The following is a 13,335-nucleotide window of genomic DNA, read 5'->3' as shown; positions in this document are numbered from 1 at the left end:
CACAATAATAAAAAAATAATAATAATAAATAAAAGTCTGCATCCAATGCAAGAGTGAAAAAAAAAAGAATTTGCTTTTACTTGGATCCACAGTCAATGCCCATGGAAGCAGCAATAAAAAAAAAATTAAATGACATCTTGCATGTGTAGATCCGCTGCAAAAGACCTCTTTGAAGTGTTGAAGAGCAAAGATATCACTCTGAAAATTAAAGTGCGCCAGACCCAAGCCATGGAATTTTCAACAGCCTCATATGCATGTGAGAGCTGGACAACGACTACAGAAGACCACAGAAGAGTTGATGCATTTGAGTTGTGGTGTTGGCATAGAATACTGAATGTACCACAGGCTGCTGCAAGAACAAACAAGTCTGCCTTGGAGAAAGTACAGCCAAAATTCCCCTAAAATGTAAGAATGGCCAGGCTTCGTCTCTGGGACTTTCGTCATCTTGTTCGACGGGACCCTTCTCTGGAGAAAGATGTCATGCTTGTTAAAGTGCAGGGTCAGAGCAAAAGGGGAAAACCGTCAACAAGATGGACTGACGGTGTTGTGGACATGGGTTCAAGCGTGGCAGTGATTGTGAGGGTGGCACAGGACTGGGCAGTGTTCATTCTTCTGCACATAGGGTCCTTATGAGTCAGAGCCACTCAACAGCACCTAACAACAGCAGCCACAGTTTGTGACTCCCACCGGGTGACTGGAATTCTGCAGATGTGAAGTGCTTGCGGCCCAGCAAGGGGACTGGATAGCTTGTTAATAATGTAAATAAGGTACGTGACACCCTGTGGAGGTGGGGCCATGGAATTAGGGTGTATGGACCCTAATGTGGGCATTGGTCACTTCTGCCATTCCAATAGGCTTAAAATGAACCATCTTCAATGTGGAAAGGGGGATCATACTACTATCAAGAAGAAGAACCAGGAGTGGACCGCATTCTTGGACTTGAGGTCCCTGTGCTGGACCTCCTCAACCCACGAGAGAGAGAGAGAGAGAGAGAGCTGTAACACTCAGCAGAGAGAGAGCAGAGAGGAGACAGCAGCAGGAGCAGCAGCCCAAGAGACCAGTATAAGATGGAGTAGTGGACTTCCTGGCCCATGGAACGAGGAAGGTGAGTGTCTTTGGGCAGGAGGCTTGCTGGCAGTGGGGGATGCCTCTCTGGCCACCTATCTGCAAAGCTAAAAAACAGCTTTGAAACACTTGCCTGAGCAGGGCAGAGGTGGAGACCAGACAGAAGTGTGCCTGCAGCACAGATAAGAAGTTGTCCTGATTAAATAACCGTATCCTGAGTCATTTCAGATCCTGAATCATAGCCTGTTACTTCCCTAATACACACCATTATCGTGGGTATTGTCTGTGAGGTATTGTCTGTGAGATCTGCGTGGCCATTGCAATGAATTATCCAACCCAGCAGAGAAGTAGTGAGTATCACGGGAGGGACAGTTGGGATTGGAATTGGTAGAAAGGGTGAAAAGTGGCAGCATGTCTGACATCCACCTCATAGGAATCAGCCTTGGGCTGTTGATCTTGAGTCCTTCTCCCCATTGTGAAGTTAGAGGGAGTCAGACGCTGCCCCATGCTCTCTTTGCATACAGAAAGTAGCTTTTTCAGACTGGTTCCTTTCATTTAGCAGTGTGCATTGAAGGCCCTTCCATGTATTTTCATGGCCTGAAAGCTCATGTATTTGTTGCCAGATGATACTCCACCGTATGGACACACCACAACTTATCCACTCACTTATCAGAGCCCATCTTGCTGGCTTCCAGTGCTGGGCAGCTGTGGATAAGGCTGCTCTAAGCATTTGCGTGTGGGCTGTATGTGGACTCACGGTTCATCTCAGTTGAGTAAAGACCAAGAAGCACGGTTGCTGATTGCGAGCCCACGTTCATCTTTGTAAGAACTGCCAGACTGTCTTCCACAGTGGCTGTTCCATTTTGCCTTCCGACCACTGATGACTGAGTTTGTTGCTCCACATCTCCACCAGCACTTGGTGTTGTCAGTTTTCTGGACTTTAGCCACGCTGATAGCTGTGACATGGGATCTCATTGTTATTTGGATTTGTAATTCCCTAGTGCCTGAGGCACTTGACTGCTATCCAGAAGGCTGGCAGTTCAAACCCACCAGCCACTCCTCAGAAGGAAGATGAGGCAGTCTACTTCCGTAGTGATACTGCCTCAGAAACTCAAGGAGGGATCGCTATGAATCGGGTCCGACTCGATGGCAAATAACAACAGTGACACATGACACATGAGCATTTTCTCATATGCTTATTTGCCACCTGTCTGTCTTCTTTGGTTAGGTATCTGTTCTGATCTTTTGCCCATTTTACCACTGGTCTAACCCATTTTTTACTGTTTTTTCTCTATTGTCAAGTTGTAAGAGTTCTTTATATATTCTGAATACTTATCAGACACGTTGTTGTTGTTCTTAGGTGCTGTCAAATAATTTCCAACTCATAGCAATCCTACGTGAAGCAAAACCAAACACTGCCCTGTCCTGTGCCAGCCTCACAATCCTTGCTGTACCTGAGCCCATTGCTGCAGCCACTGTGCCAATCCATCTCATTGAGGGCCTTCCCCTTCTTTGTTGACCTTCCACTTTCCCAAGCATGATATCCTTCTCCAGGGAATAGTTCCTCCCGACAATATGACCAAAGTAGGTGAGACAAAGTCTGGCCATTCTCACTTCCAAGGACCATTCCAGCTGCACTTCTTCCAGAACAGATCTGTTAGTCCTTTTAGCAGTCTATGGTACTTTAGCATTTTTCTCCAACAGCATACATAACTCAAAAGCATCAACTCTTCTTCAGTCTTCCTCATTCATTGTTCAGCTCTCACATGCATATGAGCCAACTGACATTACCATGGCTTGGGTTAGGTGCACCTCAGTCTTCAAGGAGACATCTTTGCTCTTCAGCACTTAAATAAAGAGGTCCTTTGCAGTAGATTTGCCCAGTGCAATACATTGTTTGATGTCTTGACTGTTGCTTCCATTCATATTGATTATAGAACCAAGTAATATGAAATCCTTGACAACTTCAATCTTTTCTCCATCTATCATGAAGCTGTTTATTGGACCAATTGTGAGGATTTTTATTTTCTTTATACTGAGGTAGCATAGTGTCTAAGGCGCTTGACTACTAACCAGAAGGCTGGTGGTTCAAACCCACCAGCCACTCCTCGGAAGGAATGTTGGGCAATCTACTTCTGTAGTGATACTGCCTCAGAAATCCAAGGAGGGGTCACTATGAGTTGGGACTGACTCGACAGCAGATAACAACAACAACAATACTGCAGATTGTAGTCTTTAAGTTTCATCAGTAAGGGCTTCAAGTCATCCTCACTTTCAGCAAGCAAAATTGTGTCATCTGCATATCACAGGTTGTTAATGAGTCTTCCTCCAATCCTGATGTCATGTTCTTCATATAATCCAGCTTCTCAGATTATTTGTTCAGCATACAGATTGAATAAGTATGTTGAAAGGACACAACACTGACACACTCCTTTCTTGATTTTGAACCATGAAGTATTCCCTTGTTCTGTTCAAACAACAGCCTCCTGATCTATGTACATGTTCCTTATGAGAACAACTAAGTGTTCTGGACTTCCCATTCTTCTCAATGTTATCCATAATTTTTTATGATCCACACAATTGAATGCTTTTGCATAATCAATAAAACACAAGTAAACATCTTTCTGGTATTCTTTGCTTTCAGCTAACGTCCATCTGACATCAGCAATGATATCCCTCATTCCACATCCTCTTCTGAATCCAGCTTGCATTTCTGGGAGCTTTCTGTCAGTATACTGCTGATAATTTTGAATTATCTTCAATAAGATTTTACTTGCATGTGGTATTAATGATATTGATAGATATTTTCCACATTCTGTGGGATCACCTTTCTTTGGAACAGGTACAAATATGGATCTTTTCCAGTCAGTTGGCCATGTAGCTGTCTTCCAAATCTCTTGGTATAGCTGAGCAAGTGCCTCCACTGGGGCATCTGTTGGTTGAAACATCTCAGTGAGTATTCTGTCAATTTCTGAAACCTTGTTCTTCACCAATTCTTTCAGTGAGCCCCAACTTCTCCCTTCAGTATCATTGGTTCTTTATCATATGCCACCTCCTGAAATGGATGAACATCAACCAATTATTTTTGGTGCAGTGACTCTCTATATCCCTTCCATCTTCTTTTGATGTTTCCTGCTCCGTTCAACATACTGCCCATGGAATCTTTCAATATTGCAACTCAAGGCTTATTTTTTTTCCTTCAGTTCTTTCAGCTTGAGAAATGCCGAGAGTGTTCTTCCCTTTTGGTTCTCTAACTCCAGGTCTTTGCACATTTCATTATAATAGTTGGCATTGTCTTCTCGAGCTGCTCTTTGAAATCTGTTCAGCTCTTTGATCTTGTCATTTCTTCCATTTGCTTTCTTTCTTGTCTTTTTAGTGACCTCTAGCTTTCTTCATGGATGATGTTCTTGATGTCATCCCACAATTCCTCTGGTTTTCCATCATTGGTGTTCAATACATCAAATCTATTCTTTAGATGGTCTCTAAATTCAGGAGGGATATTATCAATATCATATTTTGGCTCATGTGGAGTTGTTTTGTCTTCAACTTCAAGTGGCATATGAACAGTTGATGGTCTGTTCCACAATCAGCTCCTGGCCTTGTTCTGGCTGAAGATATTGAACTTCTCCATCACCTCTTGCCACAGATGTAGTCAATCTGATTCCTGTGTACTCCATCTGGCAAAGTCCATGTGTATAGCCACCATTTGTGTTGTTGAAAGAAGGTATTTGCAATGAATAAGTCACTGGTCTTACAAAATTCCATCATGAGACCTCCAGCATTATTTCTATCACCAAGGCCATATTTTCAACTACTGGTGACTCTTCTTTGTTTCCAACTTTTGCATTCCAGTCACCAGTGATAATCAAGAGATCTTGATTGCATATTTGGTCAATTTCAGACTGCAGAAGTTGGTGGAAATCTTCAATTTCCTCATCTTTGGCTTTGGTGGTTATGCATAAATTTGAATAATAGTAGTATGAACTGGTCTTCCTTGTAGGCATATCGATATTATCCTTAAACACTGGGAATCAAGAAACCTCCCACTGTTTCCCAAGGGGCTGTGTGTGTGCTGGGGGTGCCTTCACCACTCAGCCAAGTAGTTTACGATGCTGCCTTAGCTTTCACTTTCCACTGGGCAGAGCCTCAAGGCTGGCTAGCGGTGAGATCTTGGGGTTTTCTCTGTTTTTTTCTGGAGCTTGAGCCCTATGTATGTGTGCAGCATTCTAGATTCCCAGGAATGTGCCAGTCTTTTCAAAGACCCCATGTACATCTCATTCCCCAGCATTTCCTTTTCATTTTCTCAGTTAATTTATCGTTCCCCCAACCATTGTCTGCCAGCTCAGGTGCCATGAAGTTAAAACACTTGCCTGCACTTGCCTTGGACCAACTCCCTTAGGGAGAAGGCTGTTGGCACCAAGCAGTCTCCAAGTCAGTCTTGTAAGAGGGGTCTTCCAGGGAACCACCAAACCAAAACCAAACCAAACCCACTGCTATTGAGTCTAGCGACCCCCACAGGGTTTCCAAAGAGGCTGTAAATCGTTACAGAAGTAGAGTGCCTCATCTTCATCCTACAGAGCCAAGGGTGGGTTTGAACTGCCAACCTTCTGGGTAGCAGCCAAATGCCTTACACACTGCACCACCAGAGCTCCTTAAGGGAACCACCAGTAAGGTTAAATAATGACAATTCTTTGTGAATGAGATTGTTTTGCTCATCCTAATACCAAGAAAAAAAAAAATCAAACAGCATCCCCTCCTTGGGAATTCGAGGTGGTATCACTACAGGAGTATGGGCTGTTATTTTCCAAGGCTACTGCTGATCTGAGCTGTGGTGGTACAGTGTTTAAGCACTCAGTGCTAACCTAAAGTTCGGTGGTTTGAACCCACCAGCCGCTGGGTGGGACTAAGATGAGGCAGTCACCTTCCGTGAAGATGACAGCCTTGGAAACCCTGTGAGGCAGTTCCACTCTGTCCTCTAGGGGCGCTGTGCGTCGGAATCGACTTTGCAACAGTGGGTGTGGTTGGGCTTTGCTTCCATGAAGATTGTTGTTGTTCTTATGTGCCGTGGAGTCGGACCCGACCATAGCGACCCCTCCTTGGGTTTCCGAGGCAGTATCACTACGGAAGTAGATTGCCCCATCTTCCTTCCGAAGATTACAGCCTGGGAAACCCCACGGGGCAGTTCCACTCTGGCCTATAGGGTCGCTAAGAGCAGGAATCCCTTGACAGCAGCAGGTTTAGGTGTTGGTTTTAATGCTGAACTGGAGGACAGGGATGGCACCAAGGAGAGCTTGCTGTTCTGGCCAACGTTTTTCTTAATACACACTTCCCCAGATGCTGCAAGCAGTTAATTATTTTCCAGAGTTCTAAAAAAAATTTACTCCATTGCTTTTATGGGGGGGGGGGGACTTTTCTGAGGTCCTTACTCCTCTATTTTCGCTAACTACGAAAGTAGTTTTCTTGAGACCTTGATCGTTCTGCTGGTGGCTCCGGCATAGTATGTGCATTAAAAATAACGGAGCAGAGGGCAGGTCATCAGCCCGGAGAGGGGCTCAGCTGCCCCAGGTCGTGCGCCAGGCACACACCTGCGCCGCCGCCTGCTCCTGGGGCCAAGGCCTTGCCTGTGGCTACCGCGGGAGGTCAGGGATCGGACATAAGCCCCTTCCCCAACCTCCTCCCGCTGTGCTGCCCTGGGCAGGTCTCCGTTTCTCACTCTGAGGCTCTGCCCTCGGCTGCAACATAGGGGGCAGGACACATCGCGGATTCAGGACTGCGGGTTTCCACCCTGAAGGGGCGTTGTCACGGCAATGGAGAGACGCTTCGGGCTCCGTGTCTGTTTCCAGGACGCCCAGAGAAGCGCGTAGAGGAAGTGCGGACAGAGCCCGCGCGCGCTCCATCCCGGGAGGCCCCGCCCAGCCCCGGGCTCCCAGACTCTCGCGACAGCAGAGCTCGCGTGGCGCCGCAGGGGCCGACGGGAGCGGCGGCCGCTCTGAGAAAGGCCAAGATGGCGGCTGCGGCGGCTGCGGTTCGCGGGGCTGTGCTGCGTCCGCGGGGCGCAGGGCTCCCGGGCGGACGGGCCGGGGGACTGCTGTGCGGTGCGCGGCCCGGGCAGCTCCCGCTGCGGACACCTCAGGTTAGCGCTCGGCCGGATTCGGCCTGGCGCGCGGCCCCGCAGCCCCGTGAAGGTCACGGCGGGGAGGCTCCGGGCGCGGGCTGGGGCAGCGGGGAAGCGGTCTCAGCGCCCCAGCGACCCGCCCGGGTCGGGCCCTAGGGATGCCTCCCGACCCTGGGCGCGCGGGAGCCGGGTCGAGCGCCCACTTCTCCCGGCAGCAGGGTCGCTGCTCCGCGGGTTGGGGGCGGCAGGGCGGGCTCACTGCCGAGTGGGACCGTGGGCAACGCTCGGAGCAGCGCCGCGCGGGCTCCCGCCTCCGCGGTCCAAGCTCAGCCCACGGCCAGGAGTGATCGCTGCTGACCTCGGCCGACTGCTCGTGACCTTGGCCGGCCCCGGCTCTCCTGATCGCTGCCACCTGAGCCCGGACCCTCGGCCCCAGAGCACGCCCCACTCTCGCTCCTCGGGGCCGAGCCGGTCGAGGGGGCTGCGGCGCTGTGGGTGGACGGGCAGCGGGGAAGGAGGTACCCAGTGCCCGGTGCTTGAGAGGAGTTCCTGGGCGCCGAGAGTCCGATCCGCAGGTGGGGCTGGGCCGTGTTCTGGCAGGCGCTGAGCGGGGCTCTTGCAGGCAGTGTTCTTGTCGTCGAAGCCTGGCCTGTCCCGGGGCCGGAAGGTGGTGCTGTCAGCGCTGGGCATGCTGGCGGCAGGGGGTGCAGGGCTGGCCGTGGCTCTGCATTCCGCGGTCAGTGCCAGTGACCTGGAGCTGCACCCCCCCAGCTACCCCTGGTCTCACCGTGGCCTCCTCTCCTCCCTGGACCACACCAGGTGTGTGGCTGCCGGGGGTCCTTTTGGGCGGACTGGGCGGGCTGGAATCCTTGCGCCCCTAACCCTTTCTCTCTCATCAGCATACGGAGGGGTTTCCAGGTATATAAGCAGGTGTGCTCCTCCTGCCACAGCATGGACTACATCGCCTACCGCCACCTCGTGGGTGTGTGCTACACGGAGGAGGAAGCCAAGGCGCTGGCCGAGGAGGTGTGGAGCTCGGGCTGCGGGTGACCTGGGCTTGGAGTGCCCACTGTGGTGTACGGTGGGGCCGTGACGGGGCATCTCGCTGGCAGGTGGAGGTGCAGGATGGCCCCAATGAGGATGGGGAGATGTTTATGCGGCCTGGGAAGCTGTCCGACTACTTCCCCAAACCATACCCCAACCCTGAGGCTGCCCGAGCTGCTAACAATGGGGCTTTGCCCCCAGACCTCAGTTACATCGTGCGAGCTAGGTACACAGGTACCCACGGCTGGTACTGGGGGAGGGTGAGAAGGGACTGATGTGTGTGGGGCTGACGCACCACGGATCTGGTCCCAGGCATGGCGGCGAGGACTATGTCTTCTCCCTGCTAACGAGCTACTGTGAGCCACCCACCGGGGTGTCGCTGCGGGAAGGCCTCTACTTCAACCCCTACTTCCCTGGCCAGGCCATTGCCATGGCGCCCCCCATCTACAATGAAGTGCTGGAGTTCGATGATGGTGAGAGGCCTCAACCCAGGGGGTAGCATGCAGGGTCCAGCCTTCCCCACCTCCAAGGGTGCGTCCCTATAGCCCTGAACAACTAAGGGTTAGCCCTCTCTTTGGCTGGGTTCTGCCTGCATATCTGAAGGGACTCCCAGGCAACCCTCACAGCCCTTTCTCCAGCGCAGGTCTGTGTCCTGGTGGGTCCCATTCTGTGGGACCCTGGCAGGGGCTGTCTTTGCTCTGCAGGGAGGGATGTGCTGAGGCTGCCTCAGGTTAGGCAGGGTCCCCAAAGATAGCCCTCACCAACTTTCCTCGGCCCAGGCACCCCGGCTACCATGTCCCAAGTGGCAAAGGATGTGTCCACCTTCCTGCGCTGGGCATCGGAGCCAGAACACGACCATCGCAAGCGTATGGGGCTCAAGGTGAGAGGGCTGGCCAGGGCACAGGGCTGCTGAGAGGGAGGGGGGCTGCCAGGGGTCTAGCTGCCTCCCTCTGAGCCTGCCTCATGCACAGATGTTGATGATGATGGGCTTGCTGCTGCCCTTGGTGTACGCCATGAAGCGGCATAAGTGGTCAGTTCTGAAGAGCCGGAAACTGGCATATCGGCCGCCTAAGTGACCCTACCTGACACCTGCTGCTGTCCTGCCTGAGCAGACCCTTGTGCCCAGGAGCCAGCCTGGGCCTGGTTAGGCCTCAGCTGGGCCACCCATCCGGACCCCTCTGCCTCTGGGCCAGGAGGGAATGGCCGGAGACCAGGTTCTAGCTCTGGCTCCTCCTCCAGCCCCATCGTGGGAATAAATTAAGTTTCTCAACATGTAAACAGGAGCCCTTGTGTGAAAGGGGTCCATGGTTGGTGGGGACTGTGGGACCAGGGCCCTTACTCTGAGACCTCTGGGGCTTGTCTGACACACATGGGCAGCACTGCCCTGGACTTATGGGTAGCTGGGAGTCCAGAAGTGACAGAGCAAGTGTGGGACAAGGGCAGGGTGGTGGTGTGGAGAAGCAGGAGGCAGCACCTAGAACATCCCCTGGGCCTCTTGGTGGTCCTACTAGATGGAGGTGGCATTTTTCATGGATGACGCCTTCCAGCAGTCCACAAGGCCACTGGTGGCCAGTCCAGGACCGCCAGCCCAACAAGGGCTGAGTTTACACAGCAACGTGGAAGGGAGGACACCTGGCCTCTGAGCTCTTGTCCACAAAAGATAAAACACCTGCCTAAGCCTGTTAAGGGAGCTCTGGTGGCGTAGTGCCTAATGCATCTGACAGCTAACCTGAAGGCTGGCAGTTCAAACCCACCAGCCACTCCTCGGAAGGAAAACTGGGCCGTGGTATACCTCAGAAACCCAAGGAGGGGTCACTGAATCAAATCAATGAAAATGAGGTGGTTTTTTTTTTTTTTTTTTGAGCCCTGGTAAGTGAGGTCCTGGCTGGGCAGCAGGGCAGTGACACCCACTCCAGGGAGGACGTGGTGGAGAGAGAATGAGTAGTAGACTGGCCCCAGGCAGAGAAAGGGGGGTGGGCAGGTGCCTGAGTCCCCCCAGCAGACTGAGCCAGTCAGGGAGGGAAAGGATGTCCAACCCACATCCCAGCCTGTGACCAGCAGCCAGAGGGGGCCCTGCCCGGGCACTGGGCACCACTGGAACTTGGTTCAGAACCTCTTTGACATCCACCAGGGACCACTGAGGGGCTGTCATCTGTCGCTGAGCCCCCACCTCTTCCCAGGTGGTCTCAAGCCTCAGCTGCCCCATTCCCACTCCCGACTACAGCCCCGCCCACAAAGCACACCAAGGCACTGCTGGCTCAGAAGTGTCTTTAATGTCCCTGCTCGTGGGCCCTCCAGCCTGGCTCTGGCCACATGGCATGTGGCACGTCAGCAGAGGTCCGCCGAGAGACCTGGCAGGGAGTGGCTGTCCTCTCTCCTGGAGACCTGCAGGGAGGCAGAGGTCAGACCTGTGGGTTGCGCTTCCCTGCCTCCCTTCCCCTGCCCCGGTACCTGTGGTGGCTGCTGGGTGGAGGCTGCGGAAGGGGGATCCCAGGGCCTCTGGGTGCTACACATCTCGCAGCCAGGTCGGCTTGGGGCATTGATGAAGGTGCAGGAGGGGCAGGACCAGCCAGGCTGCGGGGGCACCACAGTTGCTGGCCCTGTCCTTCCAGGATCCCAGCAGCCCTGCCCCCACCCTGCCCTGTACCTGGCCCACCTTTAGGGGGCTGGGGTGCTGGGGGGCTCGGGGCAGCCCCAATGACTGGGGAAACAGGCGGCCCAGCTCCCCATCCATCTTCTGGGGGTGCTGAGGGCTGCGTCCTGTGGCAGAGAGGTGGGACTCAGGGCCAGCTCAGGCAGTGTCCTGCCTCCCTGAGCCACCCAGCCCAGCCAGGGGCTGACCTGAGACTTCTCGAGGGGCTGAGAGCAGGTACAGGAAGGCAGGGTCCCCATCGTGCCACACCCCGTAGGAGGCAAGGCTGCGCTCAGGCACACATAGGCACCGCCCAATGACCCAGCGCTGCACGGCTGGTGGGAAGCCGAACTCGGAGAACACCTGGGGCAGAGGGCAGCCAGGGTAGTGTCAGCCCCAGCCCCACCCCCACAGGCCCCCCAGAGACCGCACTTACCTGGTCCTGCAAGGCTGCCACGGTGCAGTGAGGGTGGACCTGCAGTGCAATGTGGGCAGAAGAGGCAGCGTCTTCAACGGTGACCTGCAGCCTGGGCCAGAAGGTGAGTCAGGGGGCAGGCCAGGGGGACCTGGAGGACCACTGAGAAGACCCAGGCTGGGCCTCACCTGATGGGGCCAGGCGGGAAGCAAGCCTCCTGGAGCCAGACACTGAGGGCCATCTGACGGTGGGCCAGGACGGCTGCCGTGTGCGCTGCACCCTTCTCGTCCCCACTCGTGATCGCCTGGGCCAGGCGCCTTGCCAACTCTTCTGTGAGGAGACAAATGCCACCATCCCAGCCAGGGACTTCCTGTTCCACCAGCCCCTCAGCCCTGCCCTTACCTTTCTCCATCAAGTCTCCAGGGCTCTGGGGAAGATCTACCTCAGGTCGGGTGGCACTGGGAAGGGAGACGGGGCCAGTCTCTGGGCCCAAGGCTGGGGGCAGGCTGCTGCTACCTAGAAGGAAGACGGGCAGGTGGCGCACTACCGAGGAGGGACAAGGAGTTGGGCTCCCAGCCCCCACGACCAGTCCCGGTGCTCCCTGGATCTGAGGCCCCTCACCCTGGCCCCTCTGTGCTTGGACCTCAGGCATCCAGAACCTTTGCCTCCATCCTCCACACGGACCCATGGCAGCACCCGCCTCAGCCACTTAAGCCGTGCTTCCTTGTCAGCCTTGGGCCTGTGACCCCTCGAAGGCCACTCCTGAGGCCTACAGGTGCTGGAGCATGTAGCTCGTCCTCAGGCCCAAGTCCTGCCTGTCCCCACCCTCTAGGCCACCTCTCCTGGCCCCAGGGGGCCCCCTCATTTCACAGCAAAGGCAAAGCAGGCTGCAAACAGATGCCTGCCCCAGGGTACGGTGGCACCAGGACTTCCAGCCTCTCCTGCTCCACCACCCGCACAAAGCAGTTCCCTCCACTAAGCCTTGTGGCTCACGGCCTACCCAACTGGCTCTGCAGAACTGATCATGCTGCTTCCTGTTGCCCTCTGCCGCTGTGGGGAGGAGTCCCCACGCAGCTCACACAGCTCCTCGTGGTGTCAGGTCACTGAGCTGTCTCCACGAAGACGGGGATACTACTCCTGTGAGCAGGGCCCCCCACCCGGTGCCACACATGCTGGGCCTTGCTTGCTCCCTGCACGTGCCACCTGGGAGCCTTGGTACCTGCTGCTTCCTTGGTCACGTGGTTCACACCATGACCTCCCAATCTCATCCGAACATTCTCGGGGATTCTGGCCACCCCTTTTTCTTTCACAGCTTTGCCAGCACCAGGATACTGGCTCCACCACCACCCACCAGGACTGACTTGTTTGCATGTCTGTTACCCATCCCCCAAAAAAAGGCAGGCTCCAGAATGGCAGGTGCAAGCTTGCTCTTGCTGACCCTCCAGGGCCTGGACGAGCACCTAACACGGAGCAGGAGCTGAACCATGCGAAAACGAACCCGTGAGGGCGGCTCCCCGCCCAAGCTGCTGAGTGCCTAGGTCTGGCTTGCATCCCCCTCCCCACTGCCCCAGGGACTTGCAGCACTCCCCGCTGCATTGTCCGTGTGGCCCCCCCTCTTGTTTTTCTCTACTGGTGACCTTGGCTGACCTCCTTCCCATCTTGACCTTTCCTGAACTTCAGCACTGGCCCAGATCCCAGAGCTTGGCCACTACCAGCTGCTCTCCCAGGCAGGCCCCTTTACCTGGAGTCCCAATGTTCCCGGTCCCTCCCAGGTGGGGCTCTACCTGGGCATCCTCCTGTCCCTGGTCCTTCTGTCCTCTCTTCCATTTAAACAGCCCTGAAATCCAGCCAATTCCATCTCCTAATGTCTCCAGTCTGTTGGTTTGTCCTACTGTGGTGACATGTAGATGGGAGTTTTGAGGCTGAGCCTGTGGTGTTTAAAACCCAGCGAGATGCACCTGGTGCACAGGTAACAGCCAAGCTTATAGACTGAGACAGACTAAGAAGAAGGAAGAGGCCATCCACTTCTCAAAGAATTGGCCAGGGAAAACCTTATGAATAGCA

At 54.1% G+C, this 13,335-nt stretch overlaps 2 protein-coding genes across 2 annotated transcripts in view; one reads left to right on the top strand and one right to left on the bottom strand.

Annotated features, from left to right (window-relative positions):
- Positions 1-7,069: 7,069 nt before the first annotated feature.
- On the top strand, positions 7,070-9,300 carry LOC103210151 (cytochrome c1, heme protein, mitochondrial). Its single transcript, XM_007956072.2, has 7 exons — positions 7,070-7,198; positions 7,803-7,999; positions 8,080-8,206; positions 8,293-8,450; positions 8,537-8,697; positions 9,004-9,104; positions 9,196-9,300. Exons 1-7 carry the CDS (start codon positions 7,070-7,072, stop codon positions 9,298-9,300), a joined length of 978 nt encoding a protein of 325 aa, XP_007954263.1.
- A 1,252-nt stretch (positions 9,301-10,552) lies between these two features.
- Positions 10,553-13,335, bottom strand: part of SHARPIN (SHANK associated RH domain interactor) — a 7,080-nt gene continuing 4,297 nt past the window's right edge. The window contains exons 3-9 of the mRNA XM_007956116.1: positions 11,674-11,787; positions 11,460-11,601; positions 11,293-11,383; positions 11,066-11,219; positions 10,881-10,984; positions 10,676-10,798; positions 10,553-10,609 (exon numbers count right to left, since the gene is read on the bottom strand). Coding sequence (XP_007954307.1) covers positions 10,553-10,609; positions 10,676-10,798; positions 10,881-10,984; positions 11,066-11,219; positions 11,293-11,383; positions 11,460-11,601; positions 11,674-11,787 — 785 coding nt within the window. The remainder of the gene's footprint in view (positions 10,610-10,675; positions 10,799-10,880; positions 10,985-11,065; positions 11,220-11,292; positions 11,384-11,459; positions 11,602-11,673; positions 11,788-13,335) is intronic.

This window comes from Orycteropus afer, unplaced genomic scaffold, assembly GCF_000298275.1.
Source record: "Orycteropus afer afer isolate SDZICR_OR568_19922 unplaced genomic scaffold, OryAfe1.0 scaffold00574, whole genome shotgun sequence".
Classification (NCBI taxonomy): domain Eukaryota; kingdom Metazoa; phylum Chordata; class Mammalia; order Tubulidentata; family Orycteropodidae; genus Orycteropus; species Orycteropus afer.
Note: the sequence above shows the minus strand (reverse complement) of the source record. Positions and strands in the feature narration are given on the sequence as shown.

Bases quoted from the DNA above. Each gene is read 5' to 3' on its own strand.
- LOC103210151 (XM_007956072.2), top strand. From the start codon at position 7,070: ATGGCGGCTGCGGCGGCTGCGGTTCGCGGGGCTGTGCTGCGTCCGCGG. The intron at 8,000-8,079 runs GTGTGTGGCTGC...CTCTCTCATCAG, and splicing joins TCCTCCCTGGACCACACCAG to CATACGGAGGGGTTTCCAGG. The intron at 8,207-8,292 runs GTGTGGAGCTCG...TCTCGCTGGCAG, and splicing joins CCAAGGCGCTGGCCGAGGAG to GTGGAGGTGCAGGATGGCCC.